This window comes from Pistacia vera, unplaced genomic scaffold (assembly GCF_008641045.1).
Source record: "Pistacia vera cultivar Batoury unplaced genomic scaffold, PisVer_v2 Contig117, whole genome shotgun sequence".
NCBI lineage: Eukaryota > Viridiplantae > Streptophyta > Magnoliopsida > Sapindales > Anacardiaceae > Pistacia > Pistacia vera.
In genome coordinates, this window is record NW_022195215.1 from 808,837 (window position 1) to 836,500 (window position 27,664).

The following is a 27,664-nucleotide window of genomic DNA, read 5'->3' on the forward strand; positions in this document are numbered from 1 at the left end:
GCGGGCTTCTTCTTGGCCATGCTTTTGGCCGTGCTCTTCTGAAGGCCGCCAGTATGTGTGGCGACCTCTTTGCCCGAGACCCTATGAAGCTCGATCACCTTTTTCTTCCCTGAGCCATCGCGCTACTCGGGTACTTTACCTTTTTTTGAGCCTACAGTTGGCTCTGACGTCTTCTTCGCTGGCCCCTTAAGGAGCCCGATGGCGCTCTTCTCACCAACTGCCTTAGAGGTAGTCGCAGATTTCTTCATGCTTGGGCCCTCCGCCAGTTCGCCTTTAGCGTGCTTCGTGCCAATGACATCTATAGGCTATTTTGTCATCGAAGCAGCCAACGCCTTCTGAGCAGCTGTTGACGCTGCTGTTTTCTTTTTAAGGCCCTTGGGTTTTTCAACCCACATGTCTGCAAGGAAAAAGGAAAACAAGTTAGCGATCAATTTGCGTGGGAAATCAAGTGCGAGCAAGCAAAAACGTGCATTTTTCCAAGAGTGTTAAAAAATCTGGCCTCGTCCCTATAAAAGCTATACGCCTTTAGATGAGGAAGCGTAAGAAGCTTGTGGACGTTGCTTGAACTATCAGGAAGATCGTTGAAACGCTGCAGCCTTTGCGAGCTCGCCGTAAAAAGATAGTTCTGCTCGACGTTAACTGTAATAAAAAGAAATTCGGTTAAAAAATGAAGCAAAGCTTAAAATTTGTCCTCACATACACGAGTGACCAAAGCCTTACTCGCTTCCGGAGTGAAGACACCGCTCGCCCAGCCTCGTAGAAGAAGAATTGGGAGTCCCAGTGTAGGACCTTCTTCGGGACATCGATCAGCCCGTTGAAACATACTTTCCTCGCCTTGGAAAGGTAGTACGTCTGGCCTTGCCCCTTTTTGAGCCTGTACAAGTGTACAAGCTATTCGATGGATGACTCGCCTAGCTCAACGATCATGCACGCGATGTATACCCCGACAATGATCAAGTAGGAATTGGCCGTCAATTGGAGAAGAACGATGTCGAATCTCTTTAACACTTTATCGATGAAAGTGTGCAGGGGAATGGATACCCTGTACCTGAAGAGAGTCTCGGAAGTTGCCACCCATCCAACAAGAGGTTTCTTCCGAGAGTGTTCTCTTGGGGCCATCAAGTTGAGCTGCAGCACATATATAAGCCACCTTGATGCGTTCAAGATCCTTGAGGGTGATCGAGGATTGGGGCTCTTTCCGCAGCCTGTGAACTGGAGACGGCGAGGATTGAGCCAGTTGGATCGAAGCACGGTCGGACAAGCCTGCAGCGTTGGGGTCCGAGCTTTTGGCAACGAACTCTTCAGATATCTCGGGGACACATCCCCTAATACTGCCGAGCCAACCGGTGAATCGAACATTCGATCTATTGTGCGACTGCTAGACGAGGACATGGTTATAGCTCGACTCTGGGTACCTGAAAAAAGAAGTGAACATGTGTTAGAGCTCAAACAACTCAGCGACCATTCCACATTCGCTTCCATCTCAGGCACCCAAAGTAGCTCGCGCAACACGATGAAGTCACACGACCTACCCAGGACACCAACGACCACCATGATTAAACCTCTTTAAAACTCGAGACCACTGGAAACGCACTCCAAAAACCCTACTAAAATCTCAAAATGCCTAATATGGCCACTACAGCAGCCACCCTTTAGCACAAAAGCCAAAAAAATGAGTAAGGAAGAGAAAGAAATTTTACCGAATTAAAGAAGCGCACTGAGAACTCATAAGAAAGACCACCGCGACGATGTAAGAGCGATGGCAAAGAAAAACAGGAGGGTGGAAAACTTTCAAAATGACTGTTCTGAATATTCGCCACCTTTTATAGTGATTTTTGCATAGAAGACGAAAGGACAAAGTTCAATCTCGACCATCGGCTCACAACCAATCCTAGTCATTCATTCGTTGAGCGATCTCAACCCTTGGACATGGCCACGTGTCGACCATCCACGAGATGCGACAAACCATCGGAAATAAGAACTGTCGTCGCACAACGTCTCAACTTTGCACGTGAATAGCTGTCATCGACCACGCGCGATGAAACTTAACTGACAAAGGTTGCTGCATTTAATGCAACACGACCACGTGAATATTATATGTATACCCTGACTTTTTATATTCTGAGTTTTGACAGGTGGCGTAGGTAATAATGTCCAAGTGTGAAAAACGTCGACCAAACGTAAGGTCGGCCGTGGAAGCCCGATTGAGCATGCTCTCAGAGACTCACTATTGAAGCCGAGCTTGGCATCAAATCAAGTGATAGTCTTCGAAGCCCATAACGAGCATTGAACACTAAGGGGCAGATGTTGTGTGTGGTTTTTCTGCCAAGCTCGGGCCGACGCGAGGATATAGCTCGACAAATAACGACCTCGATGACTATGATTGATCGACCTAGCATAAGCTCGTCGAGTCGTAGCTCGACCTAACACAAGCTAGTTGCGGACAACCCGAATGATCATTCAATCGACTCCTAGATAACTTCAGATCCCAAATATTACGGGAAAAATCAGATTAACAGCAATCTTTGCGCAATCATAGCGTCCAATCGCGAGAATATCGGAGTTGCAGTTCCAATCAATTATAATCCCTTTATTTTCGCTCTTTCCTTTATGTAAATCTTGTATATATATCCCCTAAAACAATGAGGAGGGGGATACAAATTCTAGATTAAAAACTACATTGTAAGCTCTCATAGCAGATAAACAAAACACAGTGGACGTGGGCCGTTAACTTCGTCGAACCACTTTAAAAGTTCTCTTTGTCATTTATTTTCTAGCATTACCATTCACCCATCGTTGATTACCCGTAATCACGCACACATCAATTTCGATACCGATAGAGTCGATCGGATCACGCTGGTTGGTGCAGATTTCTGTATCAACAAAAATGACATAAAAATGATTTAAAAGAGTGAAACAAAACAAAAATGGGCAAAATATTCCATAAATATTTATTAATAAAAATATGTAAAATTTCCCCGATCATTTCCATGTTTAATGGATTTTTATTAACGGATTTTAACGAAAACAAAACTAGGGCTGCATATTCGAAATTAGCAGGGTGTCAATACTTGAAATGCGTGATGGTTTTTATAAATTTCGCAAGAAATTATTGCAGTTGCTGACATAATGAAATATTACAAATCATGATATGTAATAAGGCTAAAGAATGACGTCTTATATTTTTTATAAATCCATAATTCTAACTTCCATAATCTTCACGATACTTATATATAACACTTACCCGAAAACAAAGTTAATTAATCCAAAATGTGCTTATAATTAAAGTTCAACGCCACCATTATTGACTTAATCTTTTGGACTAACCATGCAAAACCCCGCATAAACTTTTAATTTTTAAATTCCGACTCGTCTCCATCCTTCTTGACCATAAATTCACCTCTACTCATTCCACGATAAAATTTGGACTCGAATCTTAACTTTAAGCTTTATAAAACTCGCGGGACAATCACAATATCACATACATACATCATCTCTATATTTAAATGCTCCACCAAGCAACATATATTCCACAGTTTTGGTCCAAACAGATTAATAAAACAAGCCAACCGCTATCATCTTTTGCTATATTATAAACTTATCAATGTTAAGCTTCATCAAAACGTTCTTCCTAAATTCTTGATACTTTTGCAATTGCATTCACAGTACTGTACTGCATTATGGGGGGCAAAAGTAGTATTGCATACATTTTACTTGTTATTTTAGTTCTTGAGAGTTGTTGTTTTGAGAGGACAGTTTGTTCAGCAGTGACATATGATCATAGAGCGTTGATCATTGATGGGAAGAGACGGGTTTTGCAGTCGGGATCTATCCATTACCCTCGAAGCACTCCTGAGGTTGTTTTGTTTCAATATAAATTAGTCAGTAAATGTAAACATTCCTTGTTGCATTCTGTGCTAACATGGAGTGTGTTGATGTTGGGGTGAGTTTTCAGGTTTGGCCGGAATTGATTAGGAAATCCAAGGAAGGTGGACTGGATGTGATCGAAACTTATGTTTTCTGGAATTATCATGAGCCTGTGAAAGGACAGGTATAAGCATTACTCTCATACAGAATCTAAGTTTACCAATTGAAATAGTTATTTTCATTGTTTGTGGGTGGTGTTAATGTTTTATTGGATTTTATGCAGTATTATTTTGAAGGCAGGTTTGACCTAGTGAGGTTTGTAAAAACAGTTCAGGAAGCTGGCCTTTTTGTTCATTTGAGGATTGGTCCATATGCCTGTGCTGAATGGAATTATGGGTACATTTCAGTTGGATTTACTTTTCCTATTATGAGCTACATTGATGTTCGTATATTTCTTAGTTTCTTTTGTATTCTACTGTGACATCATTTTTCATTAGTCATAATCTTTGAAGTGAAATTTAATCTGTATCCGTAACTTGTGACAGAGGATTCCCCATGTGGTTACATTTCATTCCAGGAATACAATTTCGAACTACAAATGAACTTTTTAAGGTACATTCTGTGGTCAAAGTTGGTCACATTTGAAACCTTTTCTTTTATATTCACCTTATTAGTTGAGGATTTTATATATCACGGCATAAGATCGCGGATTGATTCAAAAAATTTCTATTTATATTGTTGTGACTGCAGAAGGAAATGAAGCGTTTTCTTGCGAAAATTGTAGATTTAATGAAGGAGGAGAAACTCTTTGCATCACAAGGAGGGCCTATAATTCTGGCACAGGTTGTATATTAGTACACTTCGGAAATTCATGATTTGGTTTAACACTATGATTTTGTTAATTCTTGTTGTATATATTGTAACAGGTTGAAAATGAATATGGGAATGTTGAATGGGCATATGGGGTTGGTGGAGAGTTATATGTGAAATGGGCTGCAGAGACTGCTGTTAGTCTTAATACATCTGTGCCTTGGGTGATGTGCTCACAAGGAGATGCACCTGATCCTATTGTAAGTGTTTTATGCACTATAATGAAAATTACTTGCAGATCTATATTTGCATGTTCAGAGAAAATTGATCCTCAATTTGTTATTTTCTTTTAACAATTTGACGGATTCATCAGTCTTCTATAATAAAAACTGCTTTCAGATAAACACATGCAATGGATTTTACTGTGATGGATTTACCCCCAATTCTCCTACCAAGCCAATAATGTGGACTGAGAACTACAGTGGATGGTAACAATCTCCAGCTGTCCTAATATAGCATAATTGTTCAACTGTGCATAAGATAGCTTATTCTAGTTATTCTGATGTCAAGTGCTAAAATTTGTAGTTGAAATTATAGGTTCCTTTCATTTGGGTATGCAATTCCTTATCGACCTGTTGAGGACCTTGCTTTTGCTGTTGCACGCTTCTTTGAAACCGGTGGCACTTTCCAGAACTACTATATGGTGATTCTGCAATTACTCCTGTTTCTCTTGCTGTAGTTGTAACTTGATAAACATGCCAAATTAAGTATTATCAAAGAGTTTTGCAAACAATATCAGATGCTGATATTTCCTTGCAGTATTTTGGTGGAACCAACTTTGGACGAACAGCTGGTGGTCCTTTGGTTGCCACAAGCTATGATTATGATGCTCCTCTAGATGAATACGGTAAACTTTTCACATTTCGTTCTCAATTGATCAGTATTTGAAAAAGATCTTTTTTCAGAATATGTACTTACGTCAGCCCCTCCACTGAAGAGAACCAGGCCATATATGGCCGCATCTTTAATGTACAACCAATAGCATCCACCCGTTTGATGTGAAAACTTTAGTGGGGTCAAGCATGAATTATGTTTTTCCATTTAATTGTTTTCTGTATCTAGAGAAGCAATATTCACTTGATCATAACTTTCAATGCAGGATTTATCAGACAGCCAAAATGGGGGCACCTACGTGATTTACACAAAGCAATAAAGCTGTGTGAGGAATATCTGATCAGCTCAGAACCGGTTCACCAGCAACTTGGTGTTAATTTAGAGGTAAATGTTGTAACTTAAGAACCAGTCCACCAGCAACTTGGTGTTCATTTAGAGGTAAATGTTGTACACTTTAGATGACAAATATCTCATTTTTGGAGGGACATACAATTGTAACTTCACTAGTTATTTTCTATGCTTTAATGAGGACGAATTTTTTGACCTGGATTTGTTTCAGAATAGGGAAAAAAAAACCAGTTGTGTTACTTAAATGGGTAGATATAAGTTAAACCGAAGAGCATAATGCTCGAATTCTTTAAAAAGGCCAATATCCTGTGCTTGTTTTGCCCCAACTTTGTTATTTCCGCAGGACCTGATCATTGCATATGTTTAACTCTCATAAGTTGGTCAAACTTAAAATTATAATCATCCAAGTGGATTTCTAAGCCTTTTCTATACACAATTTTGTATTAAAAGGGAGGTGAATTCTTTATAACATTGTGTGGAGCTATTTATTTGTATTCTTAGCATCTTTGTTTCTGGAAGTTATTCATCATTTCTGCCAAGGCTAAACAATTCTTTAGTTTTTTTCTGAGAAAATCTTCAGTTTATAGTTTCCATGTGGGCTTTGGCTCTTCTTGCAAGTTTACAACATTGGCTGGAATACTCAAGCTGACATCCTTTCTTCGTTTTTTAAAACTTTTAGGCACATATCTATTACAAAACTTCCAATGAATGTGCAGCCTTCCTTGCCAATTATGACAACCGTTCAGACGCAAATGTCACGTTTAATGGAAATTTATACCACCTTCCAGCTTGGTCAGTAAGCATCCTTCCGGATTGTAAGAATGCCATCTTTAATACAGCAAAGGTTTGATTCTTACAGCAGTGTTGTAGTGTTTACTGTCAACTTTTGTATATGTTTATGCGTTACTTTCTATTAAACTACTTTCTTACTTGAAGGTTGTTACACAAAGAACTACTGGTGATCATTCATTTGGCCAGAAAAAAAATGTTAATGAGTTGTTGTTGGCGTCATCATCATGGAGCTGGTATATAGAAGAAGTAGGTGTTTCGGGCAACAACTCATTCACAGAGCCAGGTTTATTGGAGCAGATTAATACAACAAAAGACGATAGTGATTTTCTATGGTACACGACAAGGTAATACACTTTGTATTACTTATTCTTGTTTGTATTTGGTTTTGATCGAGAATGTAGCTAGAAATATCTCATGAATTGCTTTTAAGGATAGAGCAAGAAGTACTAATCCACCAAATTGATCAAGTTTCACTCTTTAAAAAACTATGTTTTCTTTCTGTTCTTCTGTTTTTCAGTTTAGATTATTCGCTATATCAATAGATGCAAAGCCTACTAATGAACCTTTTAATCATCACTGACTCTTTCCTCCTATGTTAATCTATGCTGAATTTGCCATCACCTTACTCAATGATATTGGCAGTATTAATCTGAGTGGTGAAGAGAAAGAAGCTGTTCTGAATATCGAGAGTTTGGGACATGCGGCGCTTGTTTTTGTAAACAAAAAACTTGTAGGTGGGTACCTTCTGAGTTGCAGTGTAATTGTTTCTGTCATCTTTACTTTTTCTCTCTGTTCAATTTATGAAGTCCTGTCATGTTGAAATTCCCAACTTCTATCCAGAAAATTAAGAGAATTTTAAAAAATTATTGTTTCATGGTTTTTGGATGTGAATCATTTGCCTTCTCTGAACTTGAAGTTGGAACCATTATGTTGCTTCATTTAGAGATAGATTATTTATTGAAAGATATGACTTTGTTTAAGGTTTTCAAGAAATCCATAAATTTCTTTTAATTGTGATTATATGGTAGATTTCTTCAGATAGTGGCAGTCTTCAACAGCTCTTTTACTTTTAATGAATGAGAAATGTAGCTGCTGTATTGATATATTCACAATGTATCATATCATGTTAAATGTTTCCTTTCATCTATTGTTGCTTTACTCTTACTGTTATTAAACTATTATCTTGAATCTCTTTGTTTTTTTTTTTATAATGTAATAACAAATAGCTTGTTCTTTTTTTTTATTTTTTTTTTGTTTTTTTTTTTATAATGTAATAACAAATAGCTTGTTCTGCTTACTGCTTCGGCAAATATAATTCCTTCCGTAAATGCTGCATATCTTTTCCTTTATCAGAACCTGCAATCACAGGACAGAATTTGGCTCCCATTTATAATCTAGTAGAAAAATCATTGCTTTCCCTGGATATGCAATTAAACTGAATGTTATTCTGTAAAATATTATTCAGTGCTGGCACTATTTAATTATAGTTATGATAACAGTCTCAATATCCCAGAATTGTCACCAAGATTAGTACCATGTGTGCTTGTTAAGACTGATGTATATTATATGTTTATCCTTTTACAGCATTTGGATATGGAAATCATGACTATGCGAATTTCTCAATCAATGAGAAGATTAGTCTCAATGAAGGAAATAATACACTGGATTTGTTGAGTATGATGGTCGGTGTGCAGGTACACTAAATTCTTTTCCTTAAAGTGACTTGATTGAATTGTTAATGCATAAGCACCATCCATCTTTTTCTGTTGATAATTTTCAGTGTTATTTAGTATGCACTGACAGAAATTGGTTCTGGATTTTTAGGCTGTCGTAGATTAAACTCATACACCCAATAACATGCTTATTTTTCTTTGAAAAATATAATATTTCACTTATGCATTCAGTACTGAAGTTCATGTAAAGGTAAGCATACAAGGACACCACTCTTACATTTGTCAGCAGCCTGTTCCACAATTCATTGACACTGTTAGCAAATTTTATAGCCAGTCCTGTCAACTCTTCTGAAGATACAGAGCCATGTTCTGTTATCTTACCCTGCATGATATATGGGATAATGATAAATTAACTTCCTAGAGTATTTTGAGGTATCTTCAGCGCCAAGGCATCAGACTAACTAATAATTCATTTCTTTTTCTTTTAATATCCAACAGAATTATGGACCATGGTTTGATATTGCTGGAGCAGGAATTTATTTCGTTGCTCTTATTGGCTTGAAGAATGGCAAGAATGACCTTTCCTCTGGAGAATGGACCTATCAGGTTTGAGTTCACTGATTAATAGGATCAGCTCTTGCTCTAGCAAGTTCAACCATATTCAGCTACAGGTTTCCTTCCTTTCAGGTAGGAGTCGAAGGAGAATATCTTGGACTGGATAAAGTAAGTCTCGCAAACAGTTCATTATGGACTCAGGGGAGTGCTCTACCTGTTAATAAGAGTCTGATATGGTACAAAGTAAGTTATTGTCGGTGACATTCATCACTCTATAATTTGAATCAGAAGTTGAAGTAACAGATTTGTTGTCTTTGCTTCTAACTATACAACATAAACTGTAGCATATATGTATGATGAATCAACTTTTGGTATCTAAATATGATGAAACCTGATTCTGATGCCACCTAACCACATTTATGTACATGTATTGAATCAAAATGTGGTTGGAATTTGACAACAACAGATGTTCTTCAGAGTTGAGGTGTTCATATAGTTCACTCACTGTTGAACATCCTAATCTTTGAAAGACACTTGCTCACTTCATCTAATTAATAGACAAGTAGAATTAAGCGTACTAATTTACTGAATAACCTGCAAGTTTATATTCCTTCAGTCTTGTGAGCTTGTATTAATTTCTAGTACGGTTGAGCTCTTGTGCCTGATGCATCAAATAATTCCATTAAACTAATCATAGGTGAACTATATTGTGAACCTGGACTTCCTGCTCCTTTTGCTTTGATTAGTGGAAGAGATTTCACTTCAATTTTTTTTTTTTTTACATCTTTACCTTTTGTATAGAGCATGCTTAGTTTTCAATTTTATCTTCTTCAGGTTACTTTCGTCGCCCCAGAAGGGAAGGGCCCCTTAGTCTTAAATCTTGCTAGCATGGGGAAGGGTCAAGCTTGGGTTAATGGGCAGAGCATAGGTCGATATTGGCCTGCCTATCTCTCACCATCAACCGGTTGCACTGAATATTGTGATTACCGAGGAACACATGATCCATCTACATGTCAAAAAGGGTGTGGTCAACCTGCTCAAACATTGTAAGCGTCAACAGATTCTAAGCAGCACAGTACCATTACATTTCATATTATTCACATTTTCTATACATATTTTACAATTAGTTATGAGGAGATAACAATGTCCAGGTATCATATTCCGCGCACTTGGGTACATCCTGGTGAAAACCTACTAGTCCTTCATGAAGAACTTGGGGGAGACCCATCAAAGATTTCTGTGCAAACAAGAACTGGCCAAGATATTTGTTCATTTGTATCAGAAGCTGATCCACCAACAGCTGATTCCTGGAAACCGAACTCAGAATTTAGTTCTCAAGTCCCTGAAGTTCGACTGACCTGTGAACAAGGATGGCAAATTACTTCAGTTAATTTTGCCAGCTACGGAACTCCTGTAGGAACTTGTGGCACATTTCGTCCAGGAACTTGTCATGCCGATGTCTTATCTACTGTTGAGAAGGTATGAATGACCTTTCTTTACTTGCATGAAATGCGAATCCAGAAACACAGTCTCCAATCTGAATTGCAGATGAGTTCAGCTATGTTACATTGGTAATTTTTTCAGCTGAATTCTAGCCTCGTCGGGTCATTTGTCAAAGATTTCTTGACTTCAGACTTTGTGTCATTCTGGTTTTTTAGTTTCATAAATTTTACATTATAATCTCACTTCTACAAAAGTTCCCCAAATTTTATTTTTTACCATTTTAACATATAATCTCATTACATCATATAATTTCCTCACACATTTCAATGGAATTTCAGGCTTGCATTGGTCAGGTAAAATGTTCAATCCCTGTCTCCTCAGCTAACCTTGGTGACGCTTGCCCTGGACTGCTGAAAACCCTTGCAATAGAAGCTCATTGCAGTGAGTGAAATTCCAGTCCTTGCTCTGGACAGATTAATGGTAACAACTCATTGTGATGCTTTAAAAGTTTCTGGGTTGTTATGTGTTTTAAGCTGTCATATCACAACATAAACATTACAAGGAAGAAGCCTTTATCCTATTTTTCATGCAATTTTACTCCAGTCTTTTACTTCCTCTCCAAGTTAATACAACAAAATGCAATTACATTGTTTAATCTCTGTGTGGACACGGTAACCTAATTGCCTACATCCAATGGTATGTAAATTTTAGCCAGTAAGTTAGCTGGACACTAGCAGTATAGTTGGACTCTGACTGAATTTCAGTTGGTGCAACTTTTAAGTGTTTTGAGAAAGTTGGTTTTTCAAGCCTAGTGAAAAACTCTAGATGTTCGAATCAAATATTAAATTAACTTAGTTTTATTACAATCAATACTACTGAGTTAATTACAATCAATACTTTCAATAAATACATATCGCATTTACATCTTCAAGTTCATAACCTGGTCTCTTAAAATTACCTCCAAATTAAGCTATTAGGTCAGTAAAATCATTCATGATTCAGATCAATCACTTTTGCATTAAATTAACTGTAAGTGAGCAAAATGAAAGTACTTCATTTATCACTTATTCTCAAATGAAAAGGTCATAACAGAAATTCTGCATTTCCAAACCATAGATGCAATTAAGCATTGTGCCTGGTTGCAAAAGCTTGTAAGAGGTCTAAAACCTTGCCATTCAGTTCAATGGAGCTGTAACTTCAAGACCTGTAGAGTCATGGAAAAAGAAGAATCTTCCCAATATGCTTGCTGCTTTCCATAAGCCTATGAGCCTCAGCTGCTTCGCATACTGGAAAGTACTTGTACACCACAGGCGTAACCTTACCTTCCATAATTGCAGGCCAAACATTCTTTTCCACCTCCCTAACTATTATTTCTTTGTCTTCTGGATTTCTGCCTCGCAAAGTAGATGCTGCATATATAATCACCAATGATATAACCATGTAAGGACAAGGAATTATGTACAGAACAAATGAATAAGATAATCAACTTCATTCTACCCCAAACATGCGTAGCTGAAACTTAGTAGAAATCAAGGGTTCTTCTAATACTCAAACCTTGTATTGTCAGGCATCTCGCAAACAAAGAACTGAGGTTTATTTCTGCAGCCATTCCACTGAGGGCTCCAATAATAAAAAGCCTCCCATCAACATTTAAGCTGTCAAGGTTTTTTTGAAGGTAGGGGGCTCCAACAGAATCCAGAATTACGTCAACACCTGCCATTGATCATTTGCCAAGGAACAATGAGTTCTTCATGCAAGGGAAAAAATTCCAACTTCAATCAAAATTCACATTTACAGTGCTGGAAAAAGTACCTCTCCCTTCAGTTTCTTGCTTTACTCGTGCAGCAAAGTCCTGTGTCTTATAATTGATACAAACATCAGCGCCAAGATTCTTGCAAGCAGCTAATTTCTCTTCACTCCCTGGAACAGAAAAAGAAATAGATGAGCAAGGAAAAATGGATTATTTCCATAAGATTAAAAGGCAGGAATGACCTGCTGTGATGAATACTCTAGCTCCTTGGTGTTTAGCCATTTGAATTGCAAAGGTACCAATTCCACTAGAGCCTCCATGAATCTGTAACCTTAAAAGTAGTGAGTACAGATATCAAGCTTTTCATAAGAGACTCCATTTCTACATTTTACATTGACATTTAGCTTTCAATTTATTGTTATTTTCCTTTCAGTACTCAAAGAGAAGTTGAACAAAATATGGTGAAAGATAGCGCATCGAAAACAGGAATTTACATTAGGAAACAATGTGGGTTCTCTGGTTCAGATGACAATATTTTAGCAAAATCTTAAAGATCAGGAAGAAGCCGTTATCAAACTTTTATCATAACCTCAAAAATAGCATGCATATAACATCTCAAAGAAAACAATATATAGAGAAGCAAGAGATACTTCTTAATTAGACTCGGGAAATCACAAGATTCAGATATATAGGATTACATAAAACAAACTAATGGTTTACCAGAAATGTTTCTCCAGAAGATAGGCGACTCTTCATGAAGACAGTAGACCAAACGGTGCATGCAACCTCAGGCAAACAAGCAGAATCCTTGAGAGAAACACCCGACGGCACAGGAAGAACTTGACCAGCTGGAACTGCAACTTTCTCAGCATACCCTCCTCCAGCAAGAAGAGCACACACCTGTAAACTCCATCAGTAATTTTGAAACATCTCATAAATGTATTTCTATGCATTAGTAACTTAAGACTAGATCACCTGATCACCAACTTTCCATCGAGAAACATTTCTACCAACGGATTCAATGGTGCCAGAGCATTCAAGACCAGGGTACAGACTTGCACCTTTTGGCGGAGGATAAAGCCCTTTTCTCTGATAAATATCACCCTTATTGAGTGCAGTAGCCTCAACTTTGATGAGGACTTCATCATGTTTGATTTCTGGGTCCTCCACTTCTTGTAACTGCAGCAATTCTGGCTCTCCTGGACTTGTTATCACTATAGCCTTCATTGTTCTCTATGTTTGACAAAATATTCTCTTGGCTCCTCTCCAACTGCAGTGTCCTGCTATAACCAATTCTAACCCATCAACTCCACTTGTATACATTAATGATTAAACAATCATACAATTTTAGTAGCTAATAGAATAGTATTTTCAGGTCAATTTTATAATGTTTGTGTTGTCATAAATTATTATATGCTTAACATGATTCACATGAACAAGATATGAACTCCAGATAATCCAGTTTCTTTCCTTTTTCTACGCAAGTCCCACAATGATTAGAAAAAGATCAGTCCAGCTAAGGGTGAGCATCTTAATCCATAATTCTATATGAGGATCGTGGCTTTTCATAACTGGCTTCATGCGGCTTAAGCATATATACCATTCAAGTTCCTATTCATCTTGCAATTTTATAACTTTAATTATCATAATTTTTTGTACTATTGTTGTCAACATAATTTTTATTTAATAAGCAAACAGTTGCATCATGATATTATCGTCTCAAAATACTTTTCTCCCTTTTCATGGGTCTAGTTCATGCATTATTCAAATTTCAATCAATCAAAACTCTCCACTTTCATTTCCTCATGCAACTACAGCAATTCCACAAAGATTACAATGTCTTTAAAGCTACATATGTCTCGACATTATTTATACATAACACAAGTTTGACGAACATTATGTGTCAAATTGAAAGTCTCACTCAAGTATTAGAAACATCCAGGGAAGAACATAATGTACTGAACTGCATATTTGCAAAATGATCTAAAAGATTGGTTTTATTCAAGGAACAAGCATTATCTTTCCAATATGGTTGCTGCTTTCCATGAGCTGGTGGGCCTCTGCTGCTTGAGATAATGGAAAAGACTTGTAGATCACAGGCTTCACCTTGCCTGCCATGATTGCAGGCCAAACATTCTTCTCCACCTCAGAGACAATTTCTGCTTTGTTTTCCAGAGTTCTGGTTCGCAAGCCAGCCGCTAAACGTAAAATCATCAATGTATAAACCCATGAATCAGATATATATATCCAAAAGTATAACTCTCCACAGAAAACATACGACAACATTCCATTGAATACTATATATCACTAATGTTGATGTTCCAATAATTCCAGTATTCAAGGGAAGATTTTCTGACATATCAATCCCGACCATTTCAATCTAACCATTAATCATTTATAAATAATATTGACATACAATAAAAATAAAAATTGATAGGGCAAGAGTGAAGAATAAAAAAGCACCAAAAGGAAACAGTATTGAATCTTATAGACCCAGAAGATATGCTTCCAAAAATTTGGTTTCTCCAAAAATAACTTCTTCCAAGAAGGAGCACTAAACATCAAAGGTCACACTCCCACGCAAATAATCTCCAATTGTATAATTCTATATTACAACTCTAAATGAAATATTCCAGAACTTTTACCTGATAGAATAAATTAGTTTTACCGAAAGATATAACCAGATCACCTAGGATGACAGAAATGAAATTCATCCAGTTTTGAACCTACAAAACCAAAACACAGTATAAAGGCAGGGCTATTGCAATACCTTGCACAGTGAGGCGTTTTGCAAACAAAGAACGGATATCTAGTTCAGTTTTTGCACCACCTTGGGTGCCAATAATAAAAAGCCTCCCATCAATATTCAAGCAATCCAGGTTACGTTGGAAGTACGGTGCTCCCATACAATCTAGAATTACATCAACACCTGCAATTATCCATTTTAAGTTAGGCTCTGAAGATAAAATAGCTACACAAATGTAATCCTTGTCAAAAATTGAGCAGAAGAACTTTCATAGAAGAGTACAAATTTCAACATAAATCAAAATTGCATTTACAATGCCAGTGAACATACCTTTCCCACCAGTTTCCTCCTTCACTCGTGCAACAAAGTCCTCTGTCTTGTAATTGATGCACACATCAGCCCCAAGACCCTTGCAAAAAGCTAACTTCTCCTCGCTGCCTGGAGATCAATATTTAGAATACACAAATAAATGGAAATGAATGGGCTACATAAGATGAAAGTTGCAGCTAGACCTGCTGTAACAAACACTCTCACTCCTTGGCATTTAGCTATCTGAATTGCGAATGTACCGATTCCACTAGAACCCCCATGAACCTGATATTTTAATAGCCATTAGTTCATACATAGCTGGAAATCACATACTCCTATGGCTTAAATGACAAAGAGATTGATGATCACTTAGATAATAAATCATTTTACAGTCAGAAAATTACTCCTCTTGGTACCTACATACACTTCAAATTTCAGTCTTTGAGTGATGGCTATCTATCAGTAAACAGTTCAAAAAGGCATCATGTAGTGGCTATAAAGGCATTTCAGCAGTGGGGTGGCGCAATGAATTAACAAACTGCTCAAGTTTGTAAGCACGCCTTGGCACCGATATGCAAGATAAGACTCAAATAGACTCAAGTTATATGGCTTAAGAAGAAAGGGAGAGATGCTCAACTATATTAATAACATACCCAAGACAAGGAAAGAATTTATGTGCAAGAACAAAGCATGTCAATAAGCAATCAAGTTGAACATATTATTCATTTTCCTCATGTTTTCCGAAATCACATATTCCATCTTTGCTGGGTGGTTAGGTAACAATGCAAACTGCGAAATATCCTACTTCTCCATGCAACAAGTTGGAACACAAAATTATTAATGCTACAGAAATGTTAACTGCAACAGATAATCCCGGTGATCCATAGCCATCAATATATTTTTCACATTCAATAAACAATAATTACAGTAAACAATTGTGCATCAAAATACAGAATAGATTTCAAGATACCAGAAGTGCTTCCCCAGGTGATAGGTGACTGGTCATAAAAATCGTGGACCAAACAGTGCATGCCACCTCAGGAAAAGCAGCAGCATCTATGAGTGAAACACCAGAAGGCGCAGGAAGAACTTGTCCAGCTGGCACTGCTACTTTCTCAGCATACCCTCCTCCAGTAAGTAGAGCACAAACCTATACAACACAACAATGGAAATCACCACACATGTTGTTGCTGGATATTTATGTCCATATAAATCCTACAAGAAAGACACAATCATAGTCGTAATATTACTAAAACTCATATTCTCCATCCCTTCTTATTACTATTACAGGCAGATAGCATGATGTCATTGTAATCCGACACTCACCATATACCCCTAAAATTAAAATAGAAAAACTGAAGTTTCAACAACATCAAATTATTCTAAGGAACTAATTTAAGTATAAAAATTAAGTGAACACAATTAATCAAATTAGTATCACCCATTAGCCACTAAAGCTTCCGCTGAATGAAAAAAAGCAAAAAGAATAAAAAGATTCTTTCATTGGTAGCCAACAAAATTCCACAAAACTTATCACCAAAAAAACAATAATTTCCCCTTAAAAAAATCCGATGCCCACTTCGATTTCATGTAAAAAGATAAGAAATTTCTCTAAATTGAGAATTAATGATTTAATTTTAATCTGGAACATATAAATTTTGTACAAATAGAAGCTTTCAAGTTTTTGACTGACTGAAGTGATAAGTTGAGTAGTTTAAAAGGAGAAGTTAAATTGACCTGGTCTCCAACTTTCCATCTGGAGACGTTTTTACCGACGGCCTCTACTGTGCCGGCGCATTCGAGACCTGGATATGGGCTGGCACCTTTGGGCGGTGGGTAGGCGCCCTTCCGCTGAAGAGTATCGGCCCGGTTCAACGCGGTGGCTTGGACTTTGATTAAAACCTCATCGTAATTAATGTGAGGGTCTTCTACTTCTTGCAGTTGAAGAACTTCTGGACCGCCTGGTGTTGTTATCACTATGGCCTTCATTGTTTCACTGACTTTTCCTTCTTCTCCAATTGATTAGTTTATAGGATCAAGTGAAGGATTATGGTGATGTACTTGAACCGAAATGCCGTGATGGTTCAGACTCTGGACTCTGGAGAGCCTTACAGGTGGACTACAGTTTAATATTATTAAAATTATAATTTGGCAAAAAGCCCGGGCCCTGGGACCGGTCCCGAGACCGTCAGGGCCCTGGGGAAGGGTGACCGGGTTTAGGTTGATTCCGTCCTAACTTAGATTCGGTTAATTTTAAAATACCTTTTACCAAATAACTAAGCCCTCCTTATAATATATAAATATATAATAAATCATCCCTAATAAATTACAAAAATCCTCTTACATAGTTATTATTACTCCAAATATATGAAAAATTAGGGAATTAAATAAATATTTATCAGGCCTACATAAGACCAGTTCCAAGATCTGTCTTATATGGGGTAGACCCCGACCTGAGACCGATATGGACCCTCACAAAAGTGACGGATCAAAGACCAGTCTCAATCAATTTGGGCATTATCTTTGAAGGCTTAGGTTTGAGACTGTCTAGGCCGAACTTTATCCACCTCTACTAGTTTGTTATATTTTACTAGAAGTGGAACAAATGGGCCGGGTTAGACGGGTCAACCATAACCCGACCTGCAATGAGGAGGGCTCAACCCAGACCGCCAAGATGCCCGCCAGCAACCCTCGGGCGGGCCGAGTTGCTATATGGCAACCCGCCAACCCAGGGGATTGCTATTTGTTTGCAATAGCCAACCCGTCTGGTTGACCCAAAAAAATTAAAAAAAATTAAAAACTAATTATCTTTTTCAAGTTTCCCCCATTTTTTTAATTCTTTTAATTAAACTATTATGATTGAACTCTTACAAATAATTGTACACAATAATATTAAACTATACTTCTAAATCATAAATATTAAAATGTATAAAACTTTGTAATATTTGATACATTGTTATTATTATTTTTTATGATACGTAAAATATAAAAAAATTAAATACCGAAGTCTTATTCTCAAATTTCCATGTCTTATATAAAATATAATTCATTCTTATGCTAAAGTTTCATCAATTGAATGAATAAATCTAATTTTTCTTATATTACAATTTTATTGTATTAAAATTGAATTAATATTTGAAATGTTAATAAAAAAAAATTAATTTAATTGAATTATTGATATTTGAAAAGTTAACTAAAAACAATTACATTTATTTATTTATAAATCGTTAATTATTTATTTGAAAAGTTAACTAAATAAAACAAAAACAAAAATCTAAAAAGGGGATTAACCTAGCCCGACCCGTAGCCTAACCCGACGGGTTATGATTGACGGGTCAGGCTGGGCCAGTCATTCCCCCAAAAATGGCAGGCATAACCCGGCCTGCCTTTGTTGGCGGGCGGGTTAGGACCAACCCGTCAAAAGCAGTAACCCGCCGCAGGCCGGGCGGGTTACTTTTCCAACTCTTTACACCCTTGTCAAATCCATTTCTAATTACTATCAAACTCATCCCTTTACGTGTAACAAATGTCAACTGTCTCTTTGAAGTTGGGCCAGCTTCCCGTCCAATTAAGAACCAAAGGCCTGGCCTTTCTTTATATAAGTCTAAGACCCAATTTTGTGTGATCTAACCCATTAATCGCTTTTGTGATCATCTCCTCGGCCCTATCATTTGCCTCTCTAATCGATTATATATATATATATATATATAATGAGTAGAATATCCGAATCAACTTACAAACAACTCAATTAATCTCTGGGATTCATTAAATACTCTGTAAACTCAATATTCCAAAGTAAGTCATAAATATAGTAGATGGTTAAGTCACAAATATAGTAGATGATTCCAAAGTTCGAACCTAAGAAATTAATGAAGGTTGAATAAAAATTATATATTTTAATTCTTCTCCTTTTATTGTTGTTTATTATTAACTTTTATATGGCAGTTAATGTATTTATAGTTAAATATGCCGCTTAATATTTTGAGGTTAGGGTAAAATTTACTGTATTATTCTTTGTTATTAAATTTACTTCTTAATGTAATGTATTTATTTAAAATAAAAATTTTAAAGTTAATAAAATTGAAAGAAATTCTTTCTATCATAAATTAAATAACCTTTTTCCTTTTTTTTTTTTAATTAAATTAAGCTCTATACTATTTATTAAAAATAGAAGAGGATAGAGAGTTAATTTTACATTAAATTATATAAGTATAATATATTAATGAGTTTACTTAATAAATTTTTAAGAAATTAAAAACATAAGTAAACCGTTTACTTTTTTACCATAAGCTATCTATATTGGGTTCTTTTTCATTTTTGGGCTGTAAATAAAAAGCTACGTTTACTATATGATCAATTATTAATATTAGAGTGGTTTTATTTAAGTCCCACCTAAATAATTTTTAAACCCCAAAAATCAATTAGAAAAAAATTAATTTGAATTTATTCCAAAATTACCATTTTCTTTTCTTTTTTTTAATTTCTCTAATTTCCTTATCTTTTTCAACTTTTTTTCTTTATTAAAAACTCACGATTTAGAAATAATTATAGAAAACCCATAAATAACAAATCAAAACAAGATTGGAAAAATATTTCTTGTCATGATTTTGTAAAGGAAATATATTTTCTTAATTTTATATATATATATATATATTTTCATAACTTTTTCTAAATGACAAGTATATCCGATCAACTTTCATTCACTTTGAAAAAATAAACAAATTTAAAAAAAGGAAGAAAAAATCAAGTGAACAAATTTGTTGTTTATTTTGTTTTCTATTAATCATGATTTAATATTTGAGAAGTTAAAAAAATAAAAAAAATAAAAAGATAAATTAAAAATATCAAAAAAGTAGAGAAGTTAAAAAAATTAAGAAAAATGTTAGTTTCGAAATAAAATAAAATATATTTAAATTTAATTGATAATTTGATATTGAGACTTAAAAAGAGTTCAAGTGGGGCGGCTTGGGCTTAAATACCACTGTATTTAATATTATTATTTTCTTGAACAGGTTCTAACCTGGAATAATATCATCTGATTTGATCTCCTGTCACAGACGACAGTTAGGTAAGTCTGTTAAAACCAGAGCCAGTCTTACGGTTGAAAAAAATCTGGGTTTTCATAATCTATATTGCAGGTGTCTCTAACTCATTCCTTTTTTTCTTTTGATTCTTTAATCGGCTACAGTGTGTCAGTTTCAGTTACTGTCTCATCTGTTTGGTAGATGAGAAATTTTCGGAAGAGAAAATAATTCTCTTTTTTATTTATTTTCTGTTTATTGTACTTTTTAGTTTAATAGAGTTGATTAACGTTTTTAAGTGTATTTACTTTTGTATCAGGTACGAGGATGAGTGGGTGTGGGCTGTTGTGGATTGGAAGGGCACTGGTTCTTCTGCAACTGTTTAATGGGGTTCTGGGTTGGGGAAAGGAAGGTCACTATGCCATTTGCAAGATGGCAGAGGTTATTACCAGTATTTTTTGTTTTCTTTTCTTTTGGGGGTGTTTGTATATCCTTGTTTTGATTAGCTTATTACTGATAGATTTTGACACAATGTTGAGTGTCTTCAACATTATGACAATGTATGCTGTGGTGAAGTAGAACTTATTAAGATCGAAATTTCATTTTAAAATGAGAACATTGGTAATTGGAGGAATTATTTTTAGCAAAATGAAAGCTTTGTAGATGGGAATAATTTTTTTTTTTTTTAATTGATTGATATCTTATAAATTAACTGCCTAATTTAAATATTACTGTCACTGCCATTGGAATTTTGCTGCATAGAATTGGATAAGTTTAGTAGAAACACAGCTATGAAATAAGTAAGAAGGTATATTAAAGATGGGTCTGGAAGTTGGTCAGGAATTAAGTTGGAAAAACTTGTCGAAAACGTGTAATTAGGCACTTTTTGATCCATTATTAGGGATATCTCACAGAAGATGCCTTGGCTGCGGTAAAAGAATTGCTTCCTGATTCTGCTGAAGGTGAACTTGCAAATGTTTGCTCCTGGCCTGATGAGATTCGACATAATTTCCACTGGCGCTGGACTAGCCCTTTACACTATGTTGATACACCAGATTTTAAGTGTAACTATGAATACTGCAGTAAGTTTGTCTCTTTGTTTACCATAGTCCAGTTCAACTATTGATTCTTTGTGTTATTGTAATCTTCTCTAATGAATCAGTCCCTTAACTTCATGGTTATGTAAAAAATATGTTTTTCTCCTGTTAATTCTCTTCAGCTTTCTTACAGGAGACTGCCATGATTCTGGTGGACATAAGGATAGATGTGTAACTGGAGCAATCAACAACTATACAATGCAACTCAAATCTTTTTATCAGGACTCTGTTTCAGAGGCAAAATGTAAGCATATTTTTTTTTCTGTATATTACACTCTCCAGGTGCTATAATAGAAATTGTTGTATATCATGAATGACAATAACATGGATTTTGTCCCTCTTCTTTGTAGACAATTTAACTGAGGCGCTTCTCTTTCTATCTCATTTTATTGGTGATGTGCATCAGGTATGCTCTTCCAAATGTGACTTTAAAGCTTCAACGTAGAGCTGAGAATGCAAGATATGCATTGTTGGACTAGTTCAAATTTATAAATATGTTGAATCATGCAGATTATTTTGTTAAAAAGCCATTGACTGCATTCATTATTCTTGTAATTTAATTTCTGTGAGACTCTGATGTAGCATTAATTTTTCTGAAATAGGAGCAATATTTTGCTTTATTTTTTTTCTATTGGTGAAAAATGAGAAATCTGATTTTACATAATTAATTTAATGAAATTTAATTGATTGAAAGGATATGTATAAGAGGTTTTTTAGATTTTTGTATCTCTTGGAAGCAATATAGGAGGTATAAGAGACAGAGTTGTTATTTGCAAAGGCATCTCTATGGTATAAGAGGTCAGAGACTAGCTTGAGCTCAAGAATACCGAATTCTTTGCTGACACTTCGATTTTTTTTATAGTTCTAGTAGAACCATGATACTCACAGCTGATTACATCTGCCTATTGTAAACACAAACTTATTTTCGCACTTTCGCTTGCCTGTTTGCCCACTTAACATGTTTTCGGTGTAAATTTTCACAGATGGTAACACTCCAAACATACACACAAATGCTTTTTTCTTTATCTGAACTTCTTGTTTTCGTGTGACAGCCTCTGCATGTTGGTTTCACTGGAGATGAAGGGGGCAACACTATAACAGTCCGTTGGTTCCGCCGGAAAACAAACCTACACCATGTAAGTATCTTTAGCTCCAGTAAGTATCTTTAGCTCCAGTAAGTATCTTTTCTTTTAGATGACCCACTGATCCGTGGTAAAAATAAGAATTTTATGCTACAATAGAAGCAATAGTTTCATTTTGGTATCACCCAGGATCCAAAATTTTGGTTGTCTGGTATCCCAACCATCTATACAATGAGAGGTGGAGGGAAAGAGGAGTCGGATCAGTATTTTTGTAAAAGCATGTTTTTTTTTTTTTCCTTTGTGTGAATGTTTGAGAATTTGTTACTTAGTATTATATGGAAACTATGTATACTAGGTCCTGGTGGTGAGGCCAGTGTATCATAGGTATTCAAGACATCAATTGGGTCATAGTTATTCTATAGGCCAGTGTGAAGGCATGGATTTTTCTTGTCTTAAGATGGTTTCACAAAGCAACAGTTGTTGTATTTTTTAAAAGGAAACAGATGCTTAATCTATTGTTATGCTTGTGTGCATATCTTTCCTGAATATCATTTATTCTTGTGAGCTTGTAATCAGATTCAAGTATTATTCTGTTCCAGGTATGGGATAACATGATAATTGAATCTGCCCTGAAGACTTTTTATGGTTCAGATATAGCAGTCATGATTAAGGCCATTCAAAGGAATTTTACGGTATGTTTTTCCTTCTTCCTTTTGTATGGAGACAAGGACACAACAATTACTCATATCAGGGAGACGCTGCCAACTAAAAAGAAACACCAACCTGTGTCCATACATGCTCAGAGATCTGCCTTTTTAATTCTTCACTTTGGGCTTTGTGTTAACTTGTTTACCAATTGTTTTTTTTTTTTTTTTTTTTTAAATTTTGGTTGCAGAGTTTTTTCATTTTTGTGCATGTGTTCTTGCTTATATAACTGTTTGATATTTAATATTTCCTTTTGGTTTGTTTGATTTCTGTCTGTAGGATGGTTGGTCCAATGATACAACATCATGGGAATATTGTAAATATAATAAAACAGTTTGTCCTGACCCGTAAGTACATGCCATTCTATTTACTCTCTCGTATTTGTTTGAATTTGTCTGGAATGATAGCTTTAAGCCGCTTGATTTACTAAAAGACTTTGTAAGGAATTTGCAATACACCCTTATGACATAAATAACAACAAGAGAGTTGATAGAAATTAACATAAAAGATACTAGTTATATATGTGATGTTTTATTTGATATTTCCCTTTTGCCCAGACCAAATAGTCACAAGAAAAGTAACATTACTGGTCTGGTTTGCTACTCAAAGTCGTAATGGTGGAAGATCTATTTGTAGGAAACAAAACGTTACAAGGAATGTGACATATTAGTCATCATTTGATTACTTCTCATTTTACAGGTATGCCTCTGAAAGCATTAGTTTGGCATGCAAGTTTGCATACAGGAATGCTACACCAGGAACCACTCTGGGAGGTATTTTCTCTAATCGAATTAAAGATAGGCCACTTATGAGGTTTTTGTAAGTTTTATTGTCCTCAAAATAGATTAAAATAAGATTTTTATGGAGACAACTTAGCACACTGTTGCTCTATATATCCTCTAGCCTAAATGACCTTAAGCCATCTAGTTATCTCCCACTGAAATTCTAGTTCCTAAAATTTGGTACTGTTACCACATTTTATGCAACGAAGACTAAATAAAATTATTACTGTAAAGAGCTTACACTTCTAGTCCAGTTATATATCTGGATTGATCTAAACAAAGTATAATAATATTTCCTCCAGTTTCACTACAATACATCAAAGCTGCCTCTTAGCCAAGGTGGTAAAACTTGGACATGATATATGCTGGCCTCATTTACAGCATAATTTCCAGAATATATTATTCATTGTAATTATTCATTGTGATTTATTGATGACCAGAAGTCCAGCAATGAGTGCAATGGATATGGCCTTTTTAATTTTATTTGATTTTTGAAAAACTTCTTGTTTGGTGAGTTTATGTCTAGCAAAGTGGGATGATGCTTTCATTGTAATTTATTAAAGCAACTCCCATGTAAAATAAAACCCTGTACATATTTTATATCGCATAAGTTCCAGAATAAATTATTCATCAATAGAATTTTGTCAGACGAAGCATTCTTTTTTAAATTTTCATCCCCTTTGTCAAGGGACAACCTAAAATGTTGGACCTATCCGTCCGTTTGGTGTATTAAAATTTATCCAATGTTCAACACCATTGTTAATGATTTTTCAGAAGAACTCTTTTAATATGTTTTTGCTATGCACATGGCCAACTCAAACTGCATGTAACAAGCAACCCAAAATTGCTTCCACGGCATAAAATATCTCTTCCCCTACACAATCAACTACTTGAAGCAATTTTTGTTACCATATCTAGTAATGCCTTGTTCTCTTTTGATGTAGATGATTATTTCCTTTCTCGGTTGCCTATTGTGGAGAAGAGGCTTGCTCAAGGTGGCATTCGCTTAGCTGCTACTCTCAACCGTATATTCACCCCTCAAATAAAAATTGCTGATGCATGAAGACAAAGGAATATAGAGGCATCTTTCAGTTGGTTACAGAGAGGGCCCCACTACGCCATTGTATATAGCTTGAAGTTCTCCATACGGTAGACGTCATGTACATTGTTACATTATTAATTACCCTTCCTCTTATTGTCTACTCTTAAAGGACAAGCAAAGAAAGCGTACTTTCTGATTACCTTCTTATCTATTCCTCTTATATTGATGTGTAAACGCATATTACAGAACATGCCCATCTTGCTTGTATTGTAGTCAACTTTTGAGGCACTTAAAATAGTAGAAAATGAAACTTGCACTCCAGGACTACGTCTTATTGTTTATGTACAAATGGCAAACTCTTTCTGTTGGATGCGATGTTGGTTTGTTATGTGATTTCAATATCGGAGAAACAAGGGCAAGTGATTTAATAAAAATAAGATAACAGAAGCAGGTGGGGAGATTTGGAGGCATGATGAGATTATCTCCGTTTGAATTTATCTTGTTTTTGGGTCTGATTCTCATTTCAGCTTCTGGGACCCGGGCATGGAGCAAGGAGGGTCATATTATGACCTGTCGAATTGCACAGGTAATGTCGATTTAGTTCCTCACACAATTAGGTTAGCGCGATCAGTAGAGTTAGTTGCTCATAATCTTGCTTACAGGTTCTGTAATAGGATCATGACCTTTGAATTCGGTTCTAGAATGAAAACCATTAACATTTAAAACAGGTTTTCATTTCTCCATATATGGGAGTACATAATCAGACTTTCATGGCTAATGGTTGGTTTTCACTTAACACAGAGTCTTCTGGAGTCTGAGGCAGCTCATGCTGTGGAAAATTTGTTACCTGACTATGCCAATGGTGACTTATCAGCCCTGTGCGTGTGGCCTGACCAAGTCCGGCATTGGTATAGATACCGTTGGACAAGCTCACTTCACTTCATTGACACACCCGACGAGGCTTGCACCTTTGAGTTTTCAAGTAAAGTCCTGTCCTCAAAACAAATTTGGACATTTTAACCAAGATGGTCAAGTAATATAGTTCTTTTCAACTTGCTGCAGGGGACTGCCATGATTCTCATGGAGTGAAAGACATGTGTATTGTTGGTGCCATCCAAAATTTCACCTCTCAGCTTTTGCACTACAGAGAAGGAACCTCTGATCGCCGACGTAAGAAGCTTCGTCCTATAGCTTTTTATCAATTGTTCAAAGATTGTTAAATTAGCTGAAAGTTGGCTTCAAAAGTTGCTGGCTTTTTATTTATGCAGATAATATGACAGAGGCCTTGTTGTTCTTATCCCACTTCCTGGGGGATGTCCATCAGGTAGATATTTGAGTTCTCTTAAAGAGTTATATTTTGCTTGCTGATTTGAATACCATTTGTTTAATGATATTTATTAATGTTTATAACAGCCAATGCATGTTGGATTCACGAGTGACGAAGGAGGAAACACCATAGAGTTACGTTGGTTCAGGCACAAATCTAATCTACACCATGTAAGTTTCAATGACTTCAATAATCTAGATATATTTCCTAAGACGAGTAATACTAATCATTTGATTACTTCTCATTTTACAGGTATGCCTCTGAAAGCATTAGTTTGGCATGCAAGTTTGCATACAGGAATGCTACACCAGGAACCACTCTGGGAGGTATTTTCTCTAATCGAATTAAAGATAGGCCGCTTATGAGGTTTTGTTAGTTTTATTGTCCTCAAAATAGATTAAAATAAGATTTTTATGGACACAACTTAGCACACTGTTGCTCTATATATCCTCTAGCCTAAATGACCTTAAGCCATCTAGTTATCTCCCACTGAAATTCTAGTTCCTGAAATTTGGTACTGTTACCACATTTTATGCAACGAAGACTAAATAAAATTATTACTGTAAAGAGCTTACACTTCTAGTCCAGTTATATATCTGGATTGATCTAAACAAAGTATAATAATATTTCCTCAAGTTTCACTACAATACATCAAAGCTGCCTCTTAGCCAAGGTGGTAAAACTTGGACATGATATATGCTGGCCTCATTTACAGCATAATTTCCAGAATATATTATTCATTGTAATTATTCATTGTGATTTATTGATGACCAGAAGTCCAGCAATGAGTGCAATGGATATGGCCTTTTTAATTTTGTTTGATTTTTGAAAAACTTCTTGTTTGGTGAGTTTATGTCTAGCAAAGTGGGATGATGCTTTCATTGTAATTTATTAAAGCAACTCCCATGTAAAATAAAACCCTGTACATATTTTATATCGCATAAGTTCCAGAATAAATTATTCATCAATAGAATTTTGTCAGACGAAGCATTCTTTTTTAAATTTTCATCCCCTTTGTCAAGGGACAACCTAAAATGTTGGACCTATCCGTCCGTTTGGTGTATTAAAATTTATCCAATGTTCAACACCATTGTTAATGATTTTTCAGAAGAACTCTTTTAATATGTTTTTGCTATGCACATGGCCAACTCAAACTGCATGTAACAAGCAACCCAAAATTGCTTCCACGGCATAAAATATCTCTTCCCCTACACAATCAACTACTTGAAGCAATTTTTGTTACCATATCTAGTAATGCCTTGTTCTCTTTTGATGTAGATGATTATTTCCTTTCTCGGTTGCCTATTGTGGAGAAGAGGCTTGCTCAAGGTGGCATTCGCTTAGCTGCTACTCTCAACCGTATATTCACCCCTCAAATAAAAATTGCTGATGCATGAAGATAAAGGAATATAGAGGCATCT

General features: G+C 35.8%; 4 protein-coding genes and 1 pseudogene across 7 annotated transcripts; 3 read left to right on the forward strand and 2 right to left on the reverse strand.

The window, feature by feature from the left end:
- Positions 1-3,540: 3,540 nt before the first annotated feature.
- Positions 3,541-11,211, forward strand: LOC116106964 (beta-galactosidase 6-like). 2 transcript variants are annotated; one of them, XM_031393279.1, is made up of 19 exons: positions 3,541-3,857; positions 3,956-4,051; positions 4,151-4,263; positions 4,413-4,479; positions 4,618-4,710; positions 4,794-4,937; positions 5,077-5,165; positions 5,275-5,380; positions 5,497-5,584; positions 5,837-5,955; positions 6,599-6,763; positions 6,856-7,055; positions 7,354-7,445; positions 8,296-8,405; positions 8,883-8,990; positions 9,072-9,182; positions 9,774-9,985; positions 10,091-10,418; positions 10,721-11,211. In XM_031393279.1, exons 1-19 carry the CDS (start codon positions 3,681-3,683, stop codon positions 10,829-10,831), a joined length of 2,529 nt encoding a protein of 842 aa, XP_031249139.1. In that variant the 5' UTR covers positions 3,541-3,680; the 3' UTR covers positions 10,832-11,211. The 2 variants fall into 2 exon arrangements, with proteins under 2 accessions (XP_031249139.1, XP_031249142.1); XM_031393282.1 differs by having other exon boundaries at positions 4,621-4,710.
- Positions 11,212-11,416: 205 nt separating this feature from the next.
- On the reverse strand, positions 11,417-13,774 carry LOC116106984 (quinone oxidoreductase PIG3-like). The gene is made up of 6 exons (XM_031393293.1): positions 13,108-13,774; positions 12,853-13,032; positions 12,375-12,456; positions 12,195-12,302; positions 11,937-12,095; positions 11,417-11,791 (listed from the first exon to the last, which is right to left on the reverse strand). Exons 1-6 carry the CDS (start codon positions 13,357-13,359, stop codon positions 11,595-11,597), a joined length of 978 nt encoding a protein of 325 aa, XP_031249153.1. The 5' UTR covers positions 13,360-13,774; the 3' UTR covers positions 11,417-11,594.
- A 127-nt stretch (positions 13,775-13,901) lies between these two features.
- On the reverse strand, positions 13,902-17,293 carry LOC116106973 (quinone oxidoreductase PIG3-like). Its single transcript, XM_031393287.1, has 6 exons — positions 16,925-17,293; positions 16,158-16,337; positions 15,391-15,472; positions 15,209-15,316; positions 14,903-15,061; positions 13,902-14,330 (listed from the first exon to the last, which is right to left on the reverse strand). Exons 1-6 carry the CDS (start codon positions 17,174-17,176, stop codon positions 14,134-14,136), a joined length of 978 nt encoding a protein of 325 aa, XP_031249147.1. The 5' UTR covers positions 17,177-17,293; the 3' UTR covers positions 13,902-14,133.
- Positions 17,294-20,173: 2,880 nt separating this feature from the next.
- On the forward strand, positions 20,174-25,257 carry LOC116106136 (endonuclease 4-like). Of its 3 annotated transcripts, none has more exons than XM_031392494.1 (10): positions 20,174-20,255; positions 20,528-20,649; positions 21,110-21,290; positions 21,439-21,549; positions 21,656-21,711; positions 22,358-22,441; positions 22,987-23,079; positions 23,372-23,439; positions 23,792-23,865; positions 24,819-25,257. In XM_031392494.1, exons 2-10 carry the CDS (start codon positions 20,536-20,538, stop codon positions 24,935-24,937), a joined length of 900 nt encoding a protein of 299 aa, XP_031248354.1. In that variant the 5' UTR covers positions 20,174-20,255; positions 20,528-20,535; the 3' UTR covers positions 24,938-25,257. The 3 variants fall into 3 exon arrangements, with proteins under 3 accessions (XP_031248354.1, XP_031248347.1, XP_031248357.1); XM_031392487.1 differs by having other exon boundaries at positions 20,211-20,325; XM_031392497.1 differs by lacking the exon at positions 20,174-20,255 and adding an exon at positions 20,269-20,321.
- Positions 25,258-25,358: 101 nt separating this feature from the next.
- On the forward strand, positions 25,359-27,640 carry LOC116106161 (annotated as a pseudogene).
- Positions 27,641-27,664: the final 24 nt, after the last annotated feature.

Excerpts from the sequence above, each read along its gene's own strand:
- LOC116106964 (XM_031393279.1), top strand. The coding sequence starts at position 3,681 with ATGGGGGGCAAAAGTAGTATTGCATACATTTTACTTGTTATTTTAGTT. Across the intron at positions 5,956-6,598 it reads AACTTGGTGTTAATTTAGAG|GCACATATCTATTACAAAAC; the intron begins GTAAATGTTGTA and ends TAAAACTTTTAG. Across the intron at positions 10,419-10,720 it reads TCTTATCTACTGTTGAGAAG|GCTTGCATTGGTCAGGTAAA; the intron begins GTATGAATGACC and ends ATGGAATTTCAG.
- LOC116106984 (XM_031393293.1), bottom strand. The coding sequence starts at position 13,359 with ATGAAGGCTATAGTGATAACAAGTCCAGGAGAGCCAGAATTGCTGCAG. Across the intron at positions 12,303-12,374 it reads TAGAGTATTCATCACAGCAG|GGAGTGAAGAGAAATTAGCT; the intron begins GTCATTCCTGCC and ends TTTCTGTTCCAG. Across the intron at positions 12,096-12,194 it reads GCAAGAAACTGAAGGGAGAG|GTGTTGACGTAATTCTGGAT; the intron begins GTACTTTTTCCA and ends GATCAATGGCAG.
- LOC116106973 (XM_031393287.1), bottom strand. The coding sequence starts at position 17,176 with ATGAAGGCCATAGTGATAACAACACCAGGCGGTCCAGAAGTTCTTCAA. Across the intron at positions 15,317-15,390 it reads GAGAGTGTTTGTTACAGCAG|GCAGCGAGGAGAAGTTAGCT; the intron begins GTCTAGCTGCAA and ends ATTGATCTCCAG. Across the intron at positions 14,331-14,902 it reads AAAACGCCTCACTGTGCAAG|CGGCTGGCTTGCGAACCAGA; the intron begins GTATTGCAATAG and ends TTTTACGTTTAG.
- LOC116106136 (XM_031392494.1), top strand. The coding sequence starts at position 20,536 with ATGAGTGGGTGTGGGCTGTTGTGGATTGGAAGGGCACTGGTTCTTCTG. Across the intron at positions 20,650-21,109 it reads CCATTTGCAAGATGGCAGAG|GGATATCTCACAGAAGATGC; the intron begins GTTATTACCAGT and ends ATCCATTATTAG. Across the intron at positions 21,712-22,357 it reads TTATTGGTGATGTGCATCAG|CCTCTGCATGTTGGTTTCAC; the intron begins GTATGCTCTTCC and ends TTCGTGTGACAG.